Source organism: Anomaloglossus baeobatrachus, chromosome 3 (genome assembly GCF_048569485.1).
Source record: "Anomaloglossus baeobatrachus isolate aAnoBae1 chromosome 3, aAnoBae1.hap1, whole genome shotgun sequence".
NCBI classification, from domain to species: Eukaryota; Metazoa; Chordata; class Amphibia; order Anura; family Aromobatidae; genus Anomaloglossus; species Anomaloglossus baeobatrachus.
Genome location: NC_134355.1, coordinates 472,464,494 through 472,488,320, shown reverse-complemented (window position 1 = coordinate 472,488,320; position 23,827 = coordinate 472,464,494). Strand labels below are relative to the sequence as shown.

The 23,827-nt window shown below is 50.9% G+C and overlaps 1 protein-coding gene across 1 annotated transcript in view; it reads left to right on the top strand.

The window, feature by feature from the left end:
- LOC142296680 (actin-like protein 6A) overlaps positions 1 to 23,827 on the top strand; it is a 102,535-nt gene that overhangs the window by 20,309 nt on the left and 58,399 nt on the right. Inside the window, exons 2-3 of the mRNA XM_075340598.1 lie at positions 13,082 to 13,158; positions 22,728 to 22,902. Of these exons, the coding sequence (XP_075196713.1) occupies positions 13,082 to 13,158; positions 22,728 to 22,902 (252 nt within the window). The remainder of the gene's footprint in view (positions 1 to 13,081; positions 13,159 to 22,727; positions 22,903 to 23,827) is intronic.

Sequence of the window (23,827 nt, the reverse complement as noted above, 5' to 3'; positions counted from 1 at the left end):
GTCACTTAGGCCCCCTTCACACATCAGTGTCTCTGGTACATGTGAGGTCCGTTTTCACACCTACCGGAGACATGGGCACACGTAGACCCATTAAAATCAATGGGTCTGCGCACACGTAGACATGTCCGTCTTTCTCTGGCAGCATGGGTGTCACACGGACGGCACGAATGTGGTCCTTGTGACATGTACTGGAGAAAACCACATTTCTTTGTCGCTCCATTGGGAGACCCAGACAATTGGGTGTATAGGCTATGCCTCCGGAGGCCGCACAAAGTATTACACTAAAAGTGTAAAGCCCCTCCCCTTCTGCCTATACACCCCCCGTGCTCCCACGGGCTCCTCAGTTTTTTGCTTTGTGCGAAGGAGGCAGACATGCACGCATAGCTCCACAGATTAGTCAGCAGCAGCTGCTGACTATGTCGGATGGAAGAAAAGAGGGCCCTTAACAGGGCCCCCAGCATGCTCCCTTCTCACCCCACTCTTGTCGGCGGTGTTGTTAAGGTTGAGGTATCCATTGCGGGTACGGAGGCTGGAGCCCACATGCTGTTTTCCTTCCCCATCCCCCTTAGGGCTCTGGGTGAAGTGGGATCCTAATCGGTCTCCAGGCACTGAGACCGTGCTCCATCCACAGCTCCTGAGGACTCTGCTGGATAGGAGCCGAGTATCGTTCAGGGACATGGCCCTGCTACTTTGAGGTACTCTGTGTCCCCGTGGGGACCGCGCACAGCAGCACTCCAGCATTGCTGGGTGTGCTAGTGCACCGGGGACCGCGGCGCTGACCGCGTTTGTGCCATTACACACTGCAGCGTCGCTGAGTGTGTTAGTGTATGGGGACTGCCGCGCTGACCGCCGCTGCCATTGTTATCACTGCGGCGCGGCTGGGACTGTTAGTGCGCCGGGGACTTCCACGCCGACCGCGCTTATACGGCGGCCGCGCTTATAACTCGAGTCCCCGGCTTTTGCGGCCTAGTCTCTTTTTCTTCCCGCCCCCAGCCCTGCCAGTCAGGGGAAGGGCGGGACGCTGTACAGGACGGCAGCACTGAGGGCTGGAGCATGCTTTGCATACTCCACCCCCCTCACTGTGCACAGTGGGGCACCAGTTCCCGCACTTTCTGGGTCACGCCCACGGCTCCCTCCTCTCCTCAGGACGCCGGCAGCCATTCCTGTCAGCTCCTCTGACGCTGCAGAGGGGAGACAAGCTCTGGGGGACCCAGGCAGGGATTCTGGTGGCCACACAACCGCTTTAAGCGGGCGGTAAGCAGCACCTGAGGTGCTGGCCCCACTTGTGCAGAAGTGTAATTATAGATTATATGTTTATAGGCTATACTTTACACTGTATGGTGCACGGTTGATTTCTGGCTATATACCCTATTGTGTTGCTCAGGGGAGACAACAGCATGGCGCCCACAAGAGGCAGGGGTGCCAAAACACAGGCTTACTATGCTGCCTGCGCCGCATGTACGACCTCGCTACCGGCAGGTTCCACTGACCCTCATTGTGTGCACTGCTCGGCCCCTGTGGCACTTGCTCAGCCGGAGCCTCTGCTAAGGGGGGCCCAGGGGGAATCACCAGCTAACACTGTCCAGGTGACAGGGACGGAGTTTGCAGTTTTTACTGACAGACTTCCTGAGACTATGGCTAAGATTCTAGAAGCTTTGCAGTCCAGACCGGTATCTCAGACCATGGGCACTGTGGAATCATTGCCCCCTGGTTCCCCTCAGTTGGAACAACAATGTTCCCCGGGGTGTCTCATAGATCCCAGGGTGAGGTCTCTGACACGGACCGCAGCCCCAGACCGCCTAAGCGAGCTCGCTGGGAAATCCCCTCGACCTCATCACATTGTTCAGGGTCTCAGAGGGAGGACTCTCTGTATGATGAAGCGGAGGTAGCTGATCAGGATTCTGATCCTGAGGCCGCTCTCAACCTTGATACTCCTGATGGTGACGCCATAGTGAATGATCTTATCGCGTCCATACATCAAATGTTGGATATTTCTCCCTCGGCTCCTCCAGTGGAGGAGTCAGCCTCTCAGCAGGAGAAATTCCGTTTCAGGTTCCCCAAGCGTACAACGAGTATGTTTCTGGACCACTCTGACTTCAGAGAGGCAGTCCAGAAACACCGAGTTTGTCCAGATAAGCGTTTTTTTCCAAGCGCCTTAAGGATACACGTTATCCCTTCCCCCCTGACGTGGTCAAGGGCTGGACTCAGTGTCCCAAGGTGGATCCTCCAATCTCCAGACTGGCGGCTAGATCCATAGTTGCAGTTGAAGATGGGGCTTCGCTCAAGGATGCCACTGACAGACAGATGGAGCTCTGGTTGAAATCCATCTATGAAGCTATCGGCGCGTCTTTTGCTCCAGCATTCGCAGCCGTATGGGCACTCCAAGCTATTGCAGCGGGTCAAGCGCAAATTGACGCACTCACACGTACGTCTGCGCCGCAAGTGGCGTCCAGAACTTCTCAAACGTTGGCATTTGCGTCCTACGCTATTAATGCTGTCCTGGACTCTGCGAGCCGTACGGCGGTTGCAGCCGACAATTCGGTGGCAATACGCAGGGCCTTGTGGCTACGGGAATGGAAGGCAGATTCGGCTTCCAAAAAGTGCTTAACCGGTTTGCCATTTTCTGGCGACCGTTTGTTTGGTGAGAGGCTGGATGAAATCATCAAACAATCCAAGGGAAAGGAAACATCCTTACCCCAGGCCAAACCAAAATTACCCCAACAGAGGAGGGGACAGTCGAGGTTTCGGTCCTTTCGGGGTGCGGGCAGGTCCCAATTCTCCTCGTACAAAAGGCCTCAGAAGGATCAGAGGAACTCCGATCCATGGCGGTCTAAGTCACGCCCTAAAAAGACCGCCGGAGGTGCCGCTACCACCAAAGAAGGACGGGTCTTTCCGTCCTGTCCTGGACCTAAAACTCCTCAACAAACACGTAAAGGCCAGGCGGTTCCGGATGGAATCCCTCCGCTCCGTCATCGCCTCAATGTCCCAAGGAGATTTCCTTGCATCGATCGATATCAAAGATGCTTATCTCCACGTACCGATTGCTCCAGAGCATCAGTGCTTCCTGCGCTTCGCCATAGGAGACGAACACCTTCAGTTCGTGGCACTGCCGTTCGGCCTGGCGACAGCCCCACGGGTTTTCACCAAGGTCATGGCTGCAGTAGTTGCGGTCCTCCACTCTCAGGGTCACTCGGTGATCCCTTACTTAGACGATCTGCTGGTCAAGGCTCCCTCTCAAGAGGCATGCCAGCACAGCCTCACCGCTACTCTGGAGACTCTCCAGAGTTTCGGGTGGATCATCAATTTTCCAAAGTCAAATCTGACACCGGCCCAATCGCTGACATATCTTGGCATGGAGTTTCATACCCTCTCAGCGATAGTGAAGCTTCCGCTGAACAAGCAGCGTTCACTACAGACGGGGGTGCAATCTCTCCTTCAAGGTCAGTCACACCCCTTGAGGCGCCTCATGCACTTCCTGGGGAAGATGGTGGCAGCAATGGAGGCAGTCCCTTTCGCGCAGTTTCACCTGCGTCCTCTTCAATGGGACATCCTACGCAAATGAGACAGGAAGCCGACGTCCCTCGACAGGAACGTCTCCCTCTCTCAGGCAACCAAAGCTTCCCTTCGGTGGTGGCTTCATCCCACTTCATTATCGAAGGGGAAATCCTTCCTACCCCCATCCTGGGCGGTGGTCACGACGGACGCGAGTCTGTCAGGGTGGGGAGCAGTTTTTCTCCACCACAGGGCTCAGGGTACGTGGACTCGGCAGGAGTCCTCACTTCAGATCAATGTTCTGGAGATCAGGGCAGTGTATCTAGCCCTAAAAGCGTTCCAGCAGTGGCTGGAAGGCAAGCAGATCCGAATTCAGTCGGACAACTCCACAGCGGTGGCTTACATCAACCACCAAGGAGGAACACGCAGTCGGCAAGCCTTCCAGGAAGTCCGGCGGATTTTGATGTGGGTGGAAGCCACGGCCTCCACCATCTCCGCAGTTCACATCCCGGGCGTGGAAAACTGGGAAGCAGATTTTCTCAGTCGCCAGGGCATGGACGCAGGGGAATGGTCCCTTCACCCGGACGTGTTTCAGGAGATCTGTTGCCTCTGGGGGATGCCGGACGTCGACATAATGGCGTCCCGGCACAACAACAAGGTCACGGCATTCATGGCACGTTCTCACGATCACAGAGCTCTGGCGGCAGACGCCTTAGTTCAAGATTGGTCGCAGTTTCAACTCCCTTATGTGTTTCCTCCGCTGGCACTGTTGCCCAGAGTGTTACGCAAGATCAGGGCCGACTGCCGCCGCGCCATCCTCGTCGCTCCAGACTGGCCGAGGAGGTCGTGGTACCCGGATCTGTGGCATCTCACGGTCGGCCAACCGTGGGCACTACCAGACCGACCAGACTTGCTGTCTCAAGGGCCGTTTTTCCATCTGAATTCTGCGGCCCTCAACCTGACTGTTTGGCCATTGAGTCCTGGATCTTAGCGTCTTCAGGATTATCTCAAGAGGTCATTGCCACTATGAGACAGGCTAGGAAACCAACGTCCGCCAAGATCTACCACAGGACGTGGAAAATATTCCTGTCATGGTGCTCTGATCAGGGTTTTTCTCCCTGGCCATTTGCCTTGCCCACTTTTCTGTCCTTCCTTCAATCTGGACTGGAAAAGGGTTTGTCGCTTGGCTCCCTTAAGGGACGAGTCTCTGCGCTCTCTGTGTTTTTTCAGAAGCGCTTGGCCAGACTTCCACAGGTACGCACGTTCCTGCAGGGGGTTTGTCACATCGTCCCTCCTTACAAACGTCCGTTGGAACCCTGGGATCTGAACAGGGTGCTGATGGTTCTTCAGAAACCACCGTTCGAGCCAATGAGGGATATTTCTCTCGCACGCCTTTCGCAGAAAGTGGTTTTCCTAGTAGCAGTCACTTCACTTCGGAGAGTGTCTGAGCTAACAGCATTGTCATGCAAAGCCCCTTTCCTGGTGTTTCACCAGGACAAGGTGGTTCTGCGTCCGGTTCCGGAATTTCTACCTAAGGTGGTATCCCCTTTTCATCTCAATCAGGATATCTCCTTACCCTCTTTTTGCCCTCATCCAATTCACCAATGTGAAAAGGATTTGCACTTGTTAGATCTGGTGAGAGCACTCAGACTCTACATTTCTCGTACGGCGCCCCTGCGCCGCTCGGATGCACTCTTTGTCCTTGTCGCTGGCCAGCGTAAAGGGTCACAGGCTTCCAAATCAACCCTGGCTCGGTGGATCAAGGAACCAATTCTCGAAGCTTACCGTTCTGCGGGGCTTCCGGTTCCCTCAGGGCTGAAGGCCCATTCTACCAGAGCCGTGGGTGCGTCCTGGGCTTTGAGGCACCAGGCTACGGCTCAGCAGGTGTGTCAGGCGGCTACCTGGTCGAGCCTGCACACTTTCACGAAACACTATCAGGTGCATACCTATGCTTCGGCGGATGCCAGCCTAGGTAGGCGAGTCCTTCAGGCGGCGGTTGCCCACCTGTAGGACGGAGCCGTTACGGCTCTATTATGAGGTATTATTTACCCACCCAGGGACTGCTTTTGGATGTCCCAATTGTCTGGGTCTCCCAATGGAGCGACAAAGAAGAAGGGAATTTTGTTTACTTACCGTAAATTCCTTTTCTTCTAGCTCCAATTGGGAGACCCAGCACCCGCCCCTGTTTTTTTGTGTACACATGTTGTTCATGTTGAATGGTTTCAGTTCTCCGATATTCCTTCGGATTGAATTTACTTTAAACCAGTTTATAATTTTTTTCCTCCTTCTTGCTTTTGCACCAAAACTGAGGAGCCCGTGGGAGCACGGGGGGTGTATAGGCAGAAGGGGAGGGGCTTTACACTTTTAGTGTAATACTTTGTGCGGCCTCCGGAGGCATAGCCTATACACCCAATTGTCTGGGTCTCCCAATTAAAGCTAGAAGAAAAGGAATTTACGGTAAGTAAACAAAATTCCCTTCTTCTATGAAATAAAATGAATTTCTACACTCACCTTTTGCAGTGCTGCTGTCTCTGCTGCTGCTGTCGCTTGCGTCCGACCTCCGCTCATTGCATATTCACTGCACTGAGGACCGGAAGCAGCAGCGCGGGAGACATCAGCACCACGGACAGCAACACCAGGGAAAGGTGAGCATAAAGTTCCTGTTCTCTTTGTATTCTCATGGATAGGACACAGCGAACATTTGTGTGCCGATCTCATGGCACACGGAGGCTATACACACTTTTTACAGGTGTGTGCAAAATGTACGTGGTTTTCATGGATGTGTGAAAGAGGCCTCATACTGCGCCATTAATTCCTCATTGCTTTCTAGGCATCATCATCACTGACCCCATTGGGGCTCACAACCTAATTCCCTATCAGTATTTCTTTTTCGCTCCTAATTGGGAGACCCAGACAATTGGGTGTATAGCTATTGCCTCTGGAGGCCACACAAAGTATTACACTTAAAAGTGTAAGGCCCCTCCCCTTCTGGCTATACACCCCCAGTGGGATCACTGGCTCACCAGTTTTGTGCTTTGTGCGAAGGAGGCAACACATCCACGCATAGCTCCACTTTTTAGTCAGCAGCAGCTGCTGACTATGTCGGATGGAAGAAAAGAGGACACATATAGTGTCCCCAGCATGCTCCCTTCTCACCCCACTGTATGTCGGAGGTGTTTGTAAGGTTGAGGTACCCATTGCGGGTACGGCGGCAGGAGCCCACATGCTGATTCCTTCCCCATCCCTTTTTACAGGGCTCTGGGTGAAGTGGGATTTACCGGTCTCCAGGCACTGAGACCGTGCTCCATCTACAGCCCCTGGAGAAGATGCTGGATGGAGCGGAGTACATCAGGGACATGGCCCTGCTTCCTCAAGGTACTCTGTGTCCCCGTGCATTTGGCGCTCACACCGCAGCATGCTGGGTGTTGTAGTGCGCCGGGGGACATCAGCGCTGCGGCGCCTGTGCCATGGCCTCATTCAGCTTCGCTGAAGCAGGCTCACTTATGGGAATTGGTCGCGCCGGCCGCTGGGACTGCGGCGCGGCTGGCACTTGTAGTGCGCCGGGGACTTCAGCGCGGCCTGCGCTTTTACGGCGGCCGCGCTGATAACTAGAGTCCCCGGCTTTTGCGGCCTGCTTCCGTTCGTTCCCGCCCCCAGACCTGCCAGTCAGGAGAGGGGCGGGACGCTGGCCACTTCTAGGCATCGGTCGCGCCGGCCGCTGGGACTGCGGCGCGGCTGGCACTTGTGGTGCGCCGGGGACTTCAGCGCGGCCCGCGCTTTTACGGCGGCCGCGCTGATAACTAGAGTCCCCGGCTTTTGCGGCCTGCTTCCGTTCGTTCCCGCCCCCAGACCTGCCAGTCAGGAGAGGGGCGGGACGCTGGCCACTTCTAGGAATCGGTCGCGCCGGCCGCTGGGACTGCGGCGCGGCCGGCACTTGTGGTGCGCCGGGGACTTCAGCGCGGCCCGCGCTTTTACGGCGGCCGCGCTGTTAACTCGAGTCCCCGGCTTCTGGGCCTAGTCTCCCTTCGTTACCGCCCACAGCCCTGACAGTCAGGGTAGGGGCGTGACGCTGCATAGCACAGCAGCGCTGAGAGCTGGAGTATGTTTTGCATACTCCACCCCTCTCACTGTGTGCACTGTGAATCCGGATTCCCGCACTTTCTCAGGCACGCCCACGGCTTCCTTCTCTACAAGGACGCCGGCAGCCATTAGTGTCAGTTTCTGTACGAACAGAGACAAGTGTGGAAGACCCTGGATTCTGATAGTCACACAACCGCTGCAACAGGCGTTAAGCAGCACCTGTGGTGCTAACCCCACTAGTGCAGAAGTGCACTTATAGATATGCTTGTACTATATACATTGCACTGTTTGGTCGCACGTTGTATATACCCTCCTGGATTATGCGGAGGAATTATCAGCATATTCTCTGTGTAAAACAAAGGTGCAGAACCACATGTTTTTCTATACAGCTGGTACAGCATGTACGGCTATACGGCCGGCAGGTTACATAGACTCCCATTGTATGCACTAATGGCCAGGGGATGAGGACGGTGTCTGCAGTATTTACTGACAGTTTTTCTGGGACTATGGCTATGATACTAGAAGCCTAGCAGTCCGGACATGTCTCTCACAATACGGGCACTGTTGAATCATTGATCCATGGCCCCCCTCAGTGTGAACAACTAACAGCTCCGGGAATGTCACACGCATCCCAGAGTCACGGCTCTGCAAGGACGTCAGTCCCAGACAGCCTAAGCGGGCTCACTATGAGCGGCCTCGGTTTCATCAGGGTCCTAGCAGAAGGACTCGCTGTGTAATGAGGCGGAAGTAGCGGCTCAGGATTCTGATCCTGAGACCGCTCTCAATCTGGATACACCTGATCGTGACGCCATAGTAAATAATCTTATAGCGTCCATCTATAGAATGTGGGTTATTTCTCACAGCTCCTCCAGTGGAGGAGTCAGCTTCACGTATTTTTCTGGACCACTCTGCCTTCAGAGAGGCAGTCCAGGAACACCACGCTTATCCAGATATGCGCTTCTCCAAACGGCTTAGGATACACGTTATCCCTGTCCCCTGACTTGGTCAGGGACTGGACCCAGTGTCTCAAGCTGCATCCTCCAATCTCCAGGCTTGTAGCTAGATCCATAGTTGCAGTGGGAGATGGAACTGCTGTTGGCTCCGGCATTCTCTCCCTTGGGGCACTCCAAGCTATTTCAGCTTGTCTTACACAGATTGACACGGTTACACGTACATCTGTGCCGCAGGTGGCATCCTTAACCTCTCAAATGTCTGCATTTGCTTCTTACGCGATTCAGATTGTCCTGGACTCTGCGAACCGTGCGGCGGTAGCCTCCGCTACTCCGTGTTTTTAAGCAGAGCCTAGTCTGCTCGTTAAGTGAATGGAAGGCAGATTCTGCTTCCAAAAAAGGTTGCCTACCAGTTGCCTTTTTCTGCTGACCGACTGTTTGGTGAATGTAACCATTAAACAGTCCAGGGGTAAGGATTCATCCTTTCCTCAGCCCGGACACAACAAACCCCAACAGAGCAAGAGGCAGTCGGGGTTTTCGGCCTTTTCGAGGCTCGGGCAGGTCCCATTTTTCCTCGTCCAATGTGGACTCAAAAGGATCAGAGGAGCTCAGATTCTTAGCGGGCTCAGTCACGCCCAAAAAATCGACAGTCTGAAAACCCGCTTCCAAGGCGGCTTCCTCATGACTTGCGGCCTCGGTCGGTAGCAGGCTCTCCCGCCTTGGCGATATTTAGCTGCCATAGGTCAATGACCATTGAGTGTGAGACATTCTGTCTCACGGATACAGGATAGAGCTCACTTCTCGTCCTCCAACTCGATTCTTCAGAATTTCTCCACCTCCCGGTCGAGCCGCTGCTCTTCTGCAAACAGGGTGCACTCTATAGGCAGAAAGAGTGATGACCCCCGTTCCTCTTCAGGAACAAGGTCACGGTTTTTACCCCAAATTCTTTGCGGTACCTATAACAACGGGCCGTTCCATCCCGTTCTGGATCTAAAAATGCTCAGCAAGCTCGTGGACACCAGGCGGTTCCGGATGGAATCACTCCGCCTCAAGGTCCCAAGGATATTTCCTAGCATCATTAGGCATCAAGGATGCTTATCCACACGTGCCGATTGATCCAGAGCACTAGCGTGTCTACGCTTCGTTATAGGAGACGAACACCTTCTGTTCGTAGCTCTACCTTCCGGCTAGCGACAGTCCCACTGGTCTTCGCCAAGGTCAGGGCAGCAGTAGTCACAGTCCTGCACTCTCAGAGTCACTCTGTGATCCCGTATTTAGACGATCTACTTGTCAAGGCACTCTCTTAGGAAACATGCCAACACTGCCCGAACGTTGCGCTGGAGACTCTCTAAAGTTTTGGGTGGATCATCAACTTTTCAAAGTCAGATCCGACCCCGACCCTATCGATAACATATCTAGGCATAGAGTTTCTTACTCTCTCAGCGATAGTGAAGCTTCCGCTAGACAAACAGCATTCACTACGGGCTGCAAGCTCTTCTTTAAGAACCAGTCGCACACATTGAGACGCCTCATGCACTTCCTACGTAAGATGGTAGCAATGGAGGCAGTTCCTTTCGCGCAGTTTTACTGCGTCCACTACAATGGGACATTCTCCGCCAATGGGACGAGGAGTCGACGTCCCTCAACAGAGTCGTCGTTCTTTCTCAGGCGGCCAAGGAATCTCTACGGTGGTGGCTTCTTCCCACCTCTTGGTTAAAAAAGAAGGTCCTTCCTATCCCCATCCTGGGCGATAGTTACGACAGACGCGAGTCTATCAGGGTGGGGAGCAGTTTCTCTCCACTACAGCGCTCAGGGTACGTGGACTCAGCAAGAGTCCACCCTTCAGATCAATGTTCTTGAACACAGAGCAGTGTATCTTGCCCTACAAACCTTCCAACAGCGGCTGGAAAGCAAGCATATCCGACTTCAGTCGGACAGCTCCACAGCGGTGGCATACATCAACCACCAAGGAAGAACGCGCAACCGGCAAGCCTTCCAGGAAGTCCGGCAGGTTCTGATGTGGGTGGAAGACACGGCATCCACCATATCCACAATTCACATCCCAAGTGTAGAAACTAGGAAGCTGACTTCCTAAGTCGCTGAGGTGTGGCCGAAAGAGGATGGTCTCCTCACCCGGACGGGTTTCAGGAGATCTGGCGCCGCTGACAGAGGCCGGACGTCGATCTAATGGCGTCACGGCACAACAACAATGTGCCAGCTTCATGGCACGGTTTCACAATCATCGAGCTCTGGCGGCAAACGCCTTAGTTCAGCATTGGTCGCAGTTCCAGCTACCTTAGGTGCCACCTCTGGCATTGTTGCCCAGAGTACTGCGCTAGATCAAGACCGACTGCGGCCGCGCCATCCTCGTCGCTACAGATTGGCCGAGGATGTTGTGGTACTCGGTTCTGTGGTGCCTCACGGTAGGCTAACCGGGGGCACTACCAGACCAATCAGACTGGCTGTCTCAAGGGCCATTCTTCCATTTGAACAGGACGTGGAAGATATTCTTATCTCGGTGCTCGGCGCAGGGTGTTTCTCCCTGGCCGGTTGCATCGTCTATGTTTCCTTCCTTCCTGCAATCTAGGTAGGAAAATGGGTTGTCGCTCAGTTCCCTTTAGGGACAAGTCTCAGCGCTATCTGTATTTTTCAGAAACGACGACTTCCTCAGGTACGCACGTTCCTACGGGGAGTTTGTCTTCTCAGCACTCCGTACAAGCGGCCGTTAGAGCCCTGAGATCTGAACAAGGTTCTAATTGCTCTCCAGATGCCGCCTTTCGAGCCTTTGAAAGATGTCTCCCTTCCCGCTTTGCACGGGAAGTGGCCTTCTAGTAACGGTCTCGTCTCTTAGGACAGTGTCCGAGCTAGCAACGCTCTCATACAAACTCCCTTCCTGGTCCTTCACCAGGACAGGGTAGTTCTGCGTCCGGTTCCGGAATTTCTCCCTAAGGTGGTATCCCACTTTCATATCAATCAGGATATCACCTCACCTTCTTTGTGTCCTCGTCCAGTCCACCAATTTCAGAAAGATTTGCATCTGTTGGTTCTGGTGAGAGCACTCAGGTTCTACTTCCCGCATGGCGCTCCTGCGCCACCCGGATGCACTCTTTGTCCTTGTCGCTGGTCGGCGTAAACAGTCGCAAGCTTCCAAATCCACCCTTGCTCGGGGGATCGAGGAACCAATTCTTGAAACCTACAGTTCTACTGGGCTTCTGGTTCTCTCAAGGCCGAAGGCCCATTCTATCAGAGCCGTGGGTGCATCCTGGACATTACGGCACCAGGCTACGGCTCAGCAGGTGTGTCAGGCACCTACCTGATTGGGTCTGCATACTTTTACCAAGCATTTTCAGGTGCATACCTACGCTTCGGCAGACGCCAGCCTAGGTAGATAAGTCCTTCAGGCGGCAATTGCCCACCTGTAGGAAAGGGCTGTTTGACGGCCCTATCACGAGGTATTCTTTTACCCACCCAGGGACTGCTTTTGGACGTCCCAATTGTCTGGGTCTCCCAATTAGGAGCGAAAAAGAAGGGAATTTTGTTTACTTACCGTAAATTCCTTTTCTTCTAGCTCCAATTGGGAGACCCAGCACCCGCCCTGTTTTCTCTGGGTTTTTCTGTTTTTTCGGGTACACATGTTGTTCATGTGGTATGGTTCAGTTCTCCGATGTTTCCTCGGATTAAATTGGTCTTTAAACCAGTTATTGGCTTTCCTCCTTCTTGCTTTGGCACTAAAACTGGTGAGCCAGTGATCCCACTGGGGGTGTATAGCCAGAAGGGGAGGGGCCTTACACTTTTAAGTGTAATACTTTGTGTGGCCTCCAGAGGCAATAGCTATACACCCAATTGTCTGGGTCTCCCAATTGGAGCTAGAAGAAAAGGAATTTACGGTAAGTAAACAAAATTCCCTTCGTCTTTGGCATGTGGGAGGAAACCGGAGAACATGGAGGAAATCCACGGAGACAGGGGAGAACATACAAACTTTTGGCCACGACTGGACAACTATTATTTTTACCCTTGGAAGAAAATGACTGACAATTATCATCTAATAAAACTGCGCACTCAATTATTGTTTTATTATGGTATCTGATAAACTACCCCAGGGTCACATGGTTTTTAAGGGGTTGTCCCCTATCCCCCCCCCCCCCACACACACACACACTCCCTACCCTCCCAAATAACCAAAAATCTTTGAGAAGGCAGGGCAAATAATAAAAAAAGTAATGCTGTCTGTGACCCCTGTGGCTCCAGGACAGGATGTGATGACGTGCCACCCTTTTGGCACTGGCTGCAGTTCTCGGCGTACTTGAGACATCTTCTGAGGCCCATCCAAAGACTTTGTGTAGCCAGTCTTCCTTCAGGTGAACGAATTATGGGATTCCTGTCCTGACCGAGACCGCAGGAGCCCTCTGGTTGGCGTATCAGGGTTACAGCTCTCTCAATATACTTTTTTTTTTTTTTTTTTTTTTTTTTTATTTTGTTATACAGTACTCTCGCATTCCCAGCCTTTTCATATGAGACATTGCATTTATTAAAAAAATAAAATAACTTTTCTCTTGTAGATGAGGTGGGAGCATTGGTCTTTGACATTGGCTCCTTTTCGGTACGTGCCGGCTATGCAGGAGAGGACTGTCCCAAGGTGAGCAACTGGTGTTTTTTATAGTGGCATGTTTATAGTCAATATATATATATATATATATATATATATTAAACTATAGTGAGAAAAAGATATGGATCGGACATCCCAAAAAATACAACGATCTAAAGCCGGCAAAAAAAATGAAATGGAACATGAGGTTCTTTGTTACCATTCTGATCAGATTGTATTAAGCCCACTGCCACTTCACAGCGAACCTCTTGAGTGGGTCCCTAATCTAAACCTTATAGTGCGGCACTGTGCTTTAACCGCTGCTGCAGCGACAAAGCGCCAGCAGGGCAGGTGACCTGGTGCCTCACAGCACCCATGGCTCCAGGCCACACTGACACGAAACCACCACAAAAGCGGCCACCACACAGCACCAGCACCCTGTGAGAGGAGCTGTGCACTCCCCTCCCACTGGCTCCCATATGTGAACTGGGAGCAAAAAAGGCGGACCCCTCTTGGAGTCTCCTGCTGATTAAAATCACCTGTGCTAAATAGGGGGAGAGCGGATCCAAGCAAAAAAGCAGAGGGGGATAGAATGTTGTATAACAAACTATGGAGAAAAAAGACATGGATCGCACATCCCTAAAAACACAACGATCTAAAGCCGCAAGGCAAAACATAAAACAATAGAACATTAGGTTCTTTGTTACCATTCTGATCAGAGTGTATTCAGCCCACTGCCACGTCACGGCGAACCTCTGAGTGGGTCCCTATTCTAAACCCTATAGTACGGCACTGTGCATTAACCGCTGCTGCAGCGACAAGTTACCATATTTTTTTCGGACTATAAGACGCACCGGACCATAAGACACACCCTGGTTTTAGAGGAGGAAAATAAAATTTTAAGCAAAAAATGTGGGGATGACACACTGTTATGGGTCAAGGATCTGCTGCTGACACTGTTATAGGATAATCTCCCCAAATTCTCTACTAAGGTACCCCATCCTGGTAATGATCCTCCTGCCTTGTATATACAGTATATGTCCCTCATCCTGGTATAGCCCACATCCTGCTATATACAGTCATCCTGGCATATAACCCCATCCTGCTCCTGAAATGATACCTACCCCCCCCCCCCATCTTGCTCATAATACACCCCCATCCTGGTATACGGCCCGCATCCTGTGGCACATAAAAAAAATAAACGTTCATACTCACCTTACCTCACTCCCTGCAGCATTGTTCCTCCTCCGTGTGGAGTCGGGCACCATCTCTGCAGCATCGCAATGTCCTGTCTGTGCCGGCGGCAGCTGCGTGTGGACACGTGCGCACAGCGATGACGTCATCGCTGTCTGCACCGCTAGTCTCCACACTGTGCGACTGGCACAGACAGGAGAACATCGCGGTGCTGCAGGGATCACTGTACCTTGCGCTGATGATGATGCATGGGGGCAGTGAATACAGCCGCACATGATCACTCCAGGCTGTAGTTGCCAGGGATGATCACGGCCGGCTGTTTATCCCTCGCCCATCATCCTGCCCACCTGTCAGCGCCGAGAGATAATGGGCAGGAGGATGGGCGTGCATATGAAATGAGCAGGCCCACGTGGTCACGGCAGGCACTGCTGCAGCCTGCTCATGCCCCCGATGACCCGCAGCACCCTCATTCCCTGCAGCCCTACATTCAGACTAAAAGACGCACCCCCCACTTTCCCCCCAACATTTGAGGGGAAATAAGTGCGTCTTATAATCCGAAAAATACGGTAGTTAAATGGGTCATGTAAGACATTGATATTTATGGCCTGGCTTGATTATTATTGACTACTTTATATTTGCAATGTTGTCTGAGACGTCCTAACTATTAAGTTATTTTAAAAGGAATTTTTCAAAATAAAGTTTTATTAACCCCCCGGTGTGTGCGCTGGATCCATTGTTGTATCACTTTGACTATTTGTGCCTTTTTGTAATTTATTTTTTTCATCTTACGTTTCTTCAGCGCTCTATTGGGAGACCCAGACGATTGGGGTATAGCTACTGCCCTCTGGAGGCCACACAAAGCACTACATCAAAAGTGCAAGGCCCCTCCCCCTCTGGCTATACCCCCCCCGTGATATCACGGGTTCTCCAGTTTTAGCTTTGTGTGCGAAGGAGGTCAGACATTCCATGCATAGCTCCACAGATTTTAGTCAGCAGTAGCTGCTGACTATTTCGGATGGAAGAAAAGAGGACACATATAGTGTCCCCAGCATGCTCCCTTCTCACCCCTGGATGGTGTTGTAAGGTTGAGGTACCTATTGCTGGTACAGGGCTGGAGCCTGACATGCTGTTTTCCTTCCACATCCCCTTGTAGGGCTCTGTGGAAGTGGGATCCTGCCGGCCTCTCAGCTCTGACGCCGGGCTCCATCCACAGACCCATTAGAACCTGATGGATTCGGAGCAGGAGTACGATCAGGGACAGGCCCTGCATCATACAGGTACTCTGTGTCCCCGGCAGGCACAGACACACTCCGGGCTGGCTGGGTGTTGTAGTGCGCCGGGGACCGCAACGTTGGAGTTAGTGTCCCTACAGATTACTGGGGGATTTTTTGTGTATGGGAACGCAGCGCCGACCCCCTCTGGACCGGGCGGCGCTGCTGTGACTTGTGGTGCGCCGGGGATCCGCCGTCCGCGCTTTTACGGCGGCGGCGGTTATAAATTGAGTCCCCGGCTTTTTGGGCCTAGGACGCCGGCAGCTCCGATTCGTTCCCGCCCCCACCCTGTCATTCAGGGTAGGGGAGAGACGCTGTTCGCTAGCAGCGACGAGGGCTGGAGCCTGATTTACATGCTCCAGCCCTCACACTAGGCACAGAGGGAAGCAGGCTTCCCGCTCTTAGCCAGGAACGCCCAGGGCCCGCCCCCCTTCCTCTCAGGACGCCGGCAGCCATTACATGCAGTCTGGCTGGAGGAAGGACGCAAGGCTCTGGGAGACCTGGACTAGGGGCTATCTGGCGACCACACACCCGCTTTTTAAGCGGGCGGTAAGCGATTTTTCTGTGCTGGTCCCTCTAGTGCCTCACGGTGTATCGGTGTACTGTGTACAGATATATAGATATTGTTTTTCTTGCACTGTGAGGTCGCTTCTGGCTGCATCTCCCAGATCACTCTGTGGAAGCAGCAACATGCCATCCTCAAAACGCAAGGCTGCCAAGGCCAGGGCTGTGTGTACTGCGTGTGCTGCATGTGGGGCTAATCTACCAGCAGGCTCCCATTGTGTGCAATGCTCCGACCCGGTGCTGCTTCGCCAGCCGGAGTCAGGAGAGGTAGTGACCCAGGCTGAGACGCTTGTAAGTTCTGCCCCGGTGACAGGGACAGACTTTGCAGTTTTTGCTGATAATATGTCTCTGTCTATGGCAAAAATCCTTGAAACCTTGCAATCTATGCATGGGGCTCAGTCTTTGGGCACGGCGAGGCCTCTGTCCTCAGGTCCCCCTCACTTGGAATTAATCCAGCCCACAGGGGGGTCCCCGGCTTCACAGGCCGAGGATTATGATTCAGATGATAGCCCCAGCCACCCTAAGCGAGCTCGCTGGGAAAGACCCTCGACGTCATCACATTGCTCAGGGTCTCAGCGCAATCAGTCTCCCTGTGATGTGTCTGATGAGAGTGATCAGGAATCCATTCCTGGAACCCCTCTCAACCTGGATACCCCTGATGGGGACGCCATGGTAAACGACCTTATCTCAGCCATCAATAGGCTGTTGGATATTTCTCCCCCAGCCCCTTCAGCAGAAGAGGCAGCGGCAGAGCAGGAGAAGTTTCGTTTCCTTTATCCCAAGCGTAAATTGAGTGCTTTCTTGGATCACTCTGACTTCAGAGAATCAATCCAGAAGCACGACGCTCACCCAGAAAGGCGTTTCTCTAAACGATCTAAAGATACGCGTTTCCCTTTCCCCCCTGAGGTGGTCAAGCGCTGGACACAGTGTCCAAAGGTAGACCCCCCGATTTCCAAACTCGCAGCTAGGTCCATAGTTGCAGTGGAGGATGGCGCTTCACTTAAAGATGCCAATGACAGACAGATGGACCTTTGGTTAAAATCTGTCTATGAAGCTATCGGCGCGTCGTTTGCTCCGGCATTCGCAGCCGTATGGGCACTCCAGGCTATTTCAGCTGGCTTAGCAAAAGTGGATGCTATCATACATCCAGCAGTGCCGCAAGTGGCGCATCTTACCACGCAGATGTCGGCGTTTGCGTCTTACGCTATCAATGCGGTCCTAGAATCTACCAGTCGCACCTCAATGGCGTCCGCCAATTCGGTAGTTTTGCGCAGAGCCTTGTGGTTAAAGGACTGGAAAGCAGATGCTGGTTCCAAAAAATGTTTAACCAGTTTGCCTTTATCTAGAGAGAGACTGTTTGGCGAGCCATTGGCTGATATCATTAAGCAGTCCAAGGGTAAAGACTCCTCTTTACCACAACCCAGAACAACCAAACCTCAGCAGAAAAAGTGGCAGCAGAGGTTTCAGTCCTTTCGAGGTTCGGGCAAGACACCATTTACCTCGTCCAAAGGGACTCAGAGGACGCAAAGAAACTCAGATTCGTGGCGGGCTCACACGCGCCCCAAGAAAGCAAATGGAGGTACCGCTTCCAAAGCGGCTACCTCATGACTTCCAGCCCCCTCCCTCCGCATCGCCGGTCGGGGGCAGGCTCTCCCGCTTTTCCGGCATTTGGATGTCACAGGTCAAAGACCGGTGGGTGACGGACATTTTGTCTCGCGGGTACAGAATCGAGTTCAATTCTCGTCCTCCAGCTCGGTTCTTCAGAACCTCCCCACATCCAGACCGAGCAGATGCTCTGCTGCAGGCGGTGGACTCCCTAAGAGCGGAAGGAGTGGTGATCCCAGTCCCTCCTCAGGAACAAGGGCAAGGGTTTTACTCCAATCTCTTTGTGGTTCCAAAAAAGGACGGCTCGTTCCGTCCTGTTCTGGACCTAAAACGGCTCAACAAACATGTGCACGCCAGGAAGTTCCGGATGGAAACCCTGCGTTCTGTCATTGCCTCAATGTCCAGAGGAGACTTCCTTGCCTCAATAGACATCAAAGATGCTTATCTCCACGTGCCAATTGCTACAGAACATCAACGTTTTCTACGTTTTGTGATAGAAGACGACCATTTTCAGTTCGTAGCTCTGCCATTTGGTCTGGCGACAGCCCCACGGGTCTTCACCAAGGTCATGGCGGCGGTGGTAGCAGTCTTGCACTCTCAGGGACACTCGGTGATCCCTTACCTAGACGATTTATTGGTCAAAGCTCCCTCTCAAGAGGCATGTCAGCACAGCCTGAATGCTACGCTGGAGACCCTACAGTCTTTCGGATGGATCATCAACTTTCCAAAGTCGATCCTATCACCGACTCAATCACTAACGTATCTTGGCATGGAGTTTCATACTCTAGCAGCGATAGTGAAGCTTCCGCTGAACAAGCAGCGGTCACTACAGACAGGGGTGCAATCTCTTCTGCAGGGCCAGTTGCATCCCTTGCGGCGCCTCATGCATTTCCTAGGGAAGATGGTGGCAGCCATGGAAGCAGTTCCCTTTGCGCAATTTCATCTGCGCCCACTTCAATGGGACATTCTCCGCCAATGGGACGGGAAGTCAACGTCACTGGACAGGAAAGTCTCGCTTTCCCAGACGGCCAAGGACTCCCTACAATGGTGGCTCCTTCCCACCTCATTGTCTCAGGGAAGATCCTTCCTGCCCCCATCCTGGGCAGTAGTCACGACAGATGCGAGTCTGTCAGGGTGGGGAGCGGTATTTCTCCACCACAGGGCTCAGGGGACGTGGACTCCGCAGGAGTCCACCCTTCAGATCAATGTTCTGGAGATCAGAGCAGTGTATCTTGCTCTACTGGCCTTCCAACAGTGGCTGGAAGGGAAGCAGATCCGAATCCAATCGGACAACTCCACAGCGGTGGCATACATCAACCACCAAGGAGGGACGCGCAGTCGGCAAGCCTTCCAAGAAGTCCGGCGCATTCTAATGTGGGTGGAGGACACAGCATCCACCATATCCGCGGTTCACATCCCAGGCGTAGAAAACTGGGAAGCAGACTTCCTCAGTCGCCAGGGCATGGACGCAGGGGAATGGTCCCTTCACCCGGACGTGTTTCAGGAAATCTGTCGCCGCTGGGGAGTGCCGGACGTCGACCTAATGGCATCCCGGCACAACAACAAGGTCCCGGCATTCATGGCGAGGTCGCGCGATCAAAGAGCTCTGGCGGCAGACGCCTTGGTTCAAGATTGGTCGCAGTTTCAGCTCCCATACGTGTTTCCGCCTCTGGCGCTCTTGCCCAGAGTGCTACGCAAGATCAGATCCGAGTGCAGCCGCATCATACTCGTCGCTCCAGACTGGCCGAGGAGGTCGTGGTATCCGGATCTGTGGCATCTCACGATCGGTCGACCGTGGTCACTGCCAGACCGACCAGACTTACTGTCCCAAGGGCCGTTTTTCCATCAGAATTCTGCGGCCCTGAACCTGACTGTGTGGCCATTGAGTCCTGGATCCTAGCATCTGCAGGATTATCTCAGGGAGTCGTTGCCACAATGAGACAAGCTAGAAAGTCGAATTCGGCTAAGATCTACCACAGAACGTGGAAGATTTTCTTATCCTGGTGCTCTGCTCAGGGAGTGTCTCCCTGGCCATTTGCATTGCCCAAGTTTCTTTCCTTCCTGCAATCGGGGTTAGAAAAGGGCTTGTCGCTCAGCTCCCTTAAAGGGCAAGTTTCGGCACTATCCGTGTTTTTTCAGAAGCGTCTAGCACGTCTTCCTAAGGTGCGCACGTTCCTGCAGGGGGTCTGTCATATTGTGCCCCCGTACAGGCGGCCGTTAGATCCATGGGATCTGAACAGGGTACTAGTTGCTCTCCAGAAGCCGCCTTTCGAGCCTCTGAAGGAAGTTTCCTTTTCTCGCCTGTCACAGAAAGTGGCGTTTCTTGTTGCGATCACATCGCTTCGGCGAGTGTCGGAGCTGGCAGCTCTGTCATCCAAGGCTCCCTTCCTGGTGTTCCACCAGGACAAGGTAGTGCTGCGCCCCATTCCGGAGTTTCTCCCTAAGGTCGTATCCTCGTTTCATCTTAATCAGGATATATCCTTGCCTTCCTTTTGTCCTCATCCGGTTCACCGGTATGAAAAGGACTTACGTTTGCTAGATCTGGTGAGAGCACTCAGAATCTACATTTCCCGCACGGCGCCCATGCGCCGTGCCGATGCACTTTTTGTCCTTGTCGCTGGTCTGCGCAAGGGGTTGCAGGCTTCTAAAGCCACCCTGGCTCGATGGATCAAAGAACCAATTCTAGAGGCCTACCGTTCTGCGGGGCTTCCGGTTCCTTCAGGGCTAAAAGCCCACTCAACCAGAGCCGTGGGTGCGTCCTGGGCATTTCGTCACCAGGCTTCGGCTCAACAGGTGTGCCAGGCAGCTACCTGGTCCAGTCTGCACACTTTCACCAAGCATTATCAGGTGCATACCTATGCTTCGGCGGATGCCAGCTTAGGTAGAAGAGTCCTGCAGGCGGCAGTGACACCCCCGTAGGGGAGGGCTGTTTTGCAGCTCTAACATGAGGTATTTCTTTACCCACCCAGGGACAGCTTTTGGACGTCCCAATCGTCTGGGTCTCCCAATAGAGCGCTGAAGAAGAAGGGAATTTTGTTACTTACCGTAAATTCCTTTTCTTCTAGCTCTTATTGGGAGACCCAGCACCCGCCCTGTTGTCCTTCGGGATGTTTTTTTGTTGTTTGCGGGTACACATGTTGTTCATGTTGAACGGTTTTTCAGTTCTCCGATGTTATTCGGAGTTAATTTGTTTAAACCAGTTATTGGCTTCCTCCTTCTTGCTTTGGCACTAAAACTGGAGAACCCGTGATATCACGGGGGGGGGTATAGCCAGAGGGGGAGGGGCCTTGCACTTTTGATGTAGTGCTTTGTGTGGCCTCCAGAGGGCAGTAGCTATACCCCAATCGTCTGGGTCTCCCAATAAGAGCTAGAAGAAAAGGAATTTACGGTAAGTAACAAAATTCCCTTCTTTGCCCCATTTTTAACTTGTTTCTCTCTTTTAAGGTCTTTATTTTTTATTTTTTCTTCCTAGACGACTTTGCTTATCCAGTTGTTTCTAGCAGGGCTGTGGAGTCGGAGTCGGAGTCGTGGAGTCGGAGTCGGAGCTCATTTTGGTGGAGTCGGAGTCGGTATAAAATGCACCGACTCAGACTCCTAAAATATATAATAAATTGGGGACAGGAGTGCAATGCAGAATGTGCTGAATATTTTACTAAATAATAACATTTAGTATAATGCTTATATTTAAGTGAAAAATTTATTGTAGTACAATGTGAACATCAGACATTTAATTGTTTTTATGATACAATAATCAAGATATTTGGATAGAACATAAAATATTTATTGGAATACAACTTTAGAACACAAAAAACTAATAAATTGTAAATATGTAATATATATATATATATATATATATATATATATATATATATATATATATATATATATATACAGTGTATATACACACACAAGATATATATGTAATCTACTGTATATTACATAGTGTATTACATATTTACAATTTATTACAGTTTTTTGTGTTCTAAAGTTGTATTCCAATAAATATTTTATGTTCTATCCAAATATCTTGTTTATTGTATCATAAAAATTATTAAATATCTGATGTTCACATACACATATTCATGTACTACAATAAATTTTTCACCTAACTATAAGCAATATATGTAGGAGTCGGAGTCGGAGTCGGAGTCGGTGCAAGAGAATTTGAGGAGTCGGAGTCGGAGTCGAAGGTTTGGCTTACCGACTCCACAGCCCTGGTTTCTAGACCAATTCAGGAAATGCAACTTTTACAAATGTAATTTATTTTTTTTCTGCATGTTACTCCAGTCAGTAAAGTGTCAGAGCTTTCAATTTATCACAAATGTGACTTTTTAAAGGATTTTGTAACTTTTGTTTAAAAAGTGGGAACAAAATTGTTTAAACAAAAACAGAGCATTATAGGTTTTTGCACCAAATTCATGAACCATTTTGAAAGATCTGGTAGAAAAAAACCATCAGCGACTATAAAGCAAGCAAAGGGAAATTAATAACTGGGGGCCTGTATTTTCTACCGCCATTTTAGTAAATGTATGGCATAAAATATAGTAAAAGTAGTTTTGCAGTGTGAACCGCTTATGGACTGTGATATTTATTGCAAGGATTTGGGGGGCCTTGTGCACGTGCAGCAGTAACAAAGTGATTGGGAAGAACGCCCACTGCCTATTACTGACCTCGAGATGGATATCTCTGCACATCTACAATGTTTATTCTTAGGGAACGTACAACAGCCAAGGAGTTTAGCGCATCAATCCTATTCTAACTAATAGGAAACACTGTATAATGACTGCTGCCTGGTGTGTAATAAGCGTCTGCACACTTTAACCAGGGAGCAATGTAAAGTCTAAATCTGATTAAATTTTTTTAAAAAAAAAATAAAAAAATTTCTAGAACAGAAATAAGTAGTTTTCAGTATTCCTCAGTCAATAATAATAATAATAATAATAATAATAATAATAATAATAATAATATTATTATTAAATCTTGCAGGTAGATTTTCCTACAACAATTGGTGTAGTCCTGGACAGGGAAGATGGAAGCACTCCGATGGAGACAGATGGGGATCAAAGCAAAGCCAGAGGACCAACGTACTACATCGATACCAACTCACTCAGGGTACCACGGGAAAACATGGAGGCTTTCTCGCCGCTCAAGAACGGAATGAGTAAGATCGCTTCACTGGTTCACTCCTCATTGAGAACGTATCTGGCTCCATATCTGTGTGTTCTGGTCAAGTTTAGATGACATATGCTGTAATTACATAGTATCTAATCTAGTTTAGAATGACTAATATCAACAAGCTTTCCCAGAAGAGGATGTCAGACATTTTTCGGTAAAGACAATTTTTCATATATCCTCCGTATACTTAATAAACATCAGGTAGTGAGAAGTTTACAAGGTCCAGCGTACTGCTCTATGCAATTCTCATTAGCCAGCCTAAGCCCAGAGCAGGACAATTGTTACACTTGGGGTATGTTATTAATAATCTTTATTTTTATATAGCGCTAACATATTCCGCAGCGCTTTACCTCCATCAGCAACACTGTCCCCATTGTGGCTCACAATCTAAATTCTCTATTTGTATGTCTGTGGAGTGTGGGAGGAAACCGGAGAACCTAGATGAAACCCACGCAAATGTGAGGAAGCCTTGCAGATGTTGTCCTTGGTGGGACACTCGCTTCTGGTGGACAAAAGTGATTAGGTTTTCAAGCGGAAACTGCTTCATGAAATGTTTTCTTTTGTTCTCTTAACAGCCTGTTTGTGCAAATTATTTATTATTTTTTTTCTTTTTAATATTTTAGTATTATTTATTTTTTTTTTTTTTCTCGGCGATTCCTGAAGCTGTTGTTTTTTTTGTTGATTTATGAGTCACTTTTTGAAGTGCATTAATTAATATCAACGTGTGGTGTGTTTTTTTTTTTTTTTTGTTTTTTTTTTTTTGCATAAGTGCAGACAAAATGTCCAACCCTCCGAGACAGGACCCTCCCTGGTTTTTTTTTTTTTTTGTTTTTTTTTTTTTTCCCATTCCCACCTTCCTCCAGGTCTTTGCGTCCAGTGACTCTTAGGCCCTGTGCGCACTTGCCAGTTTT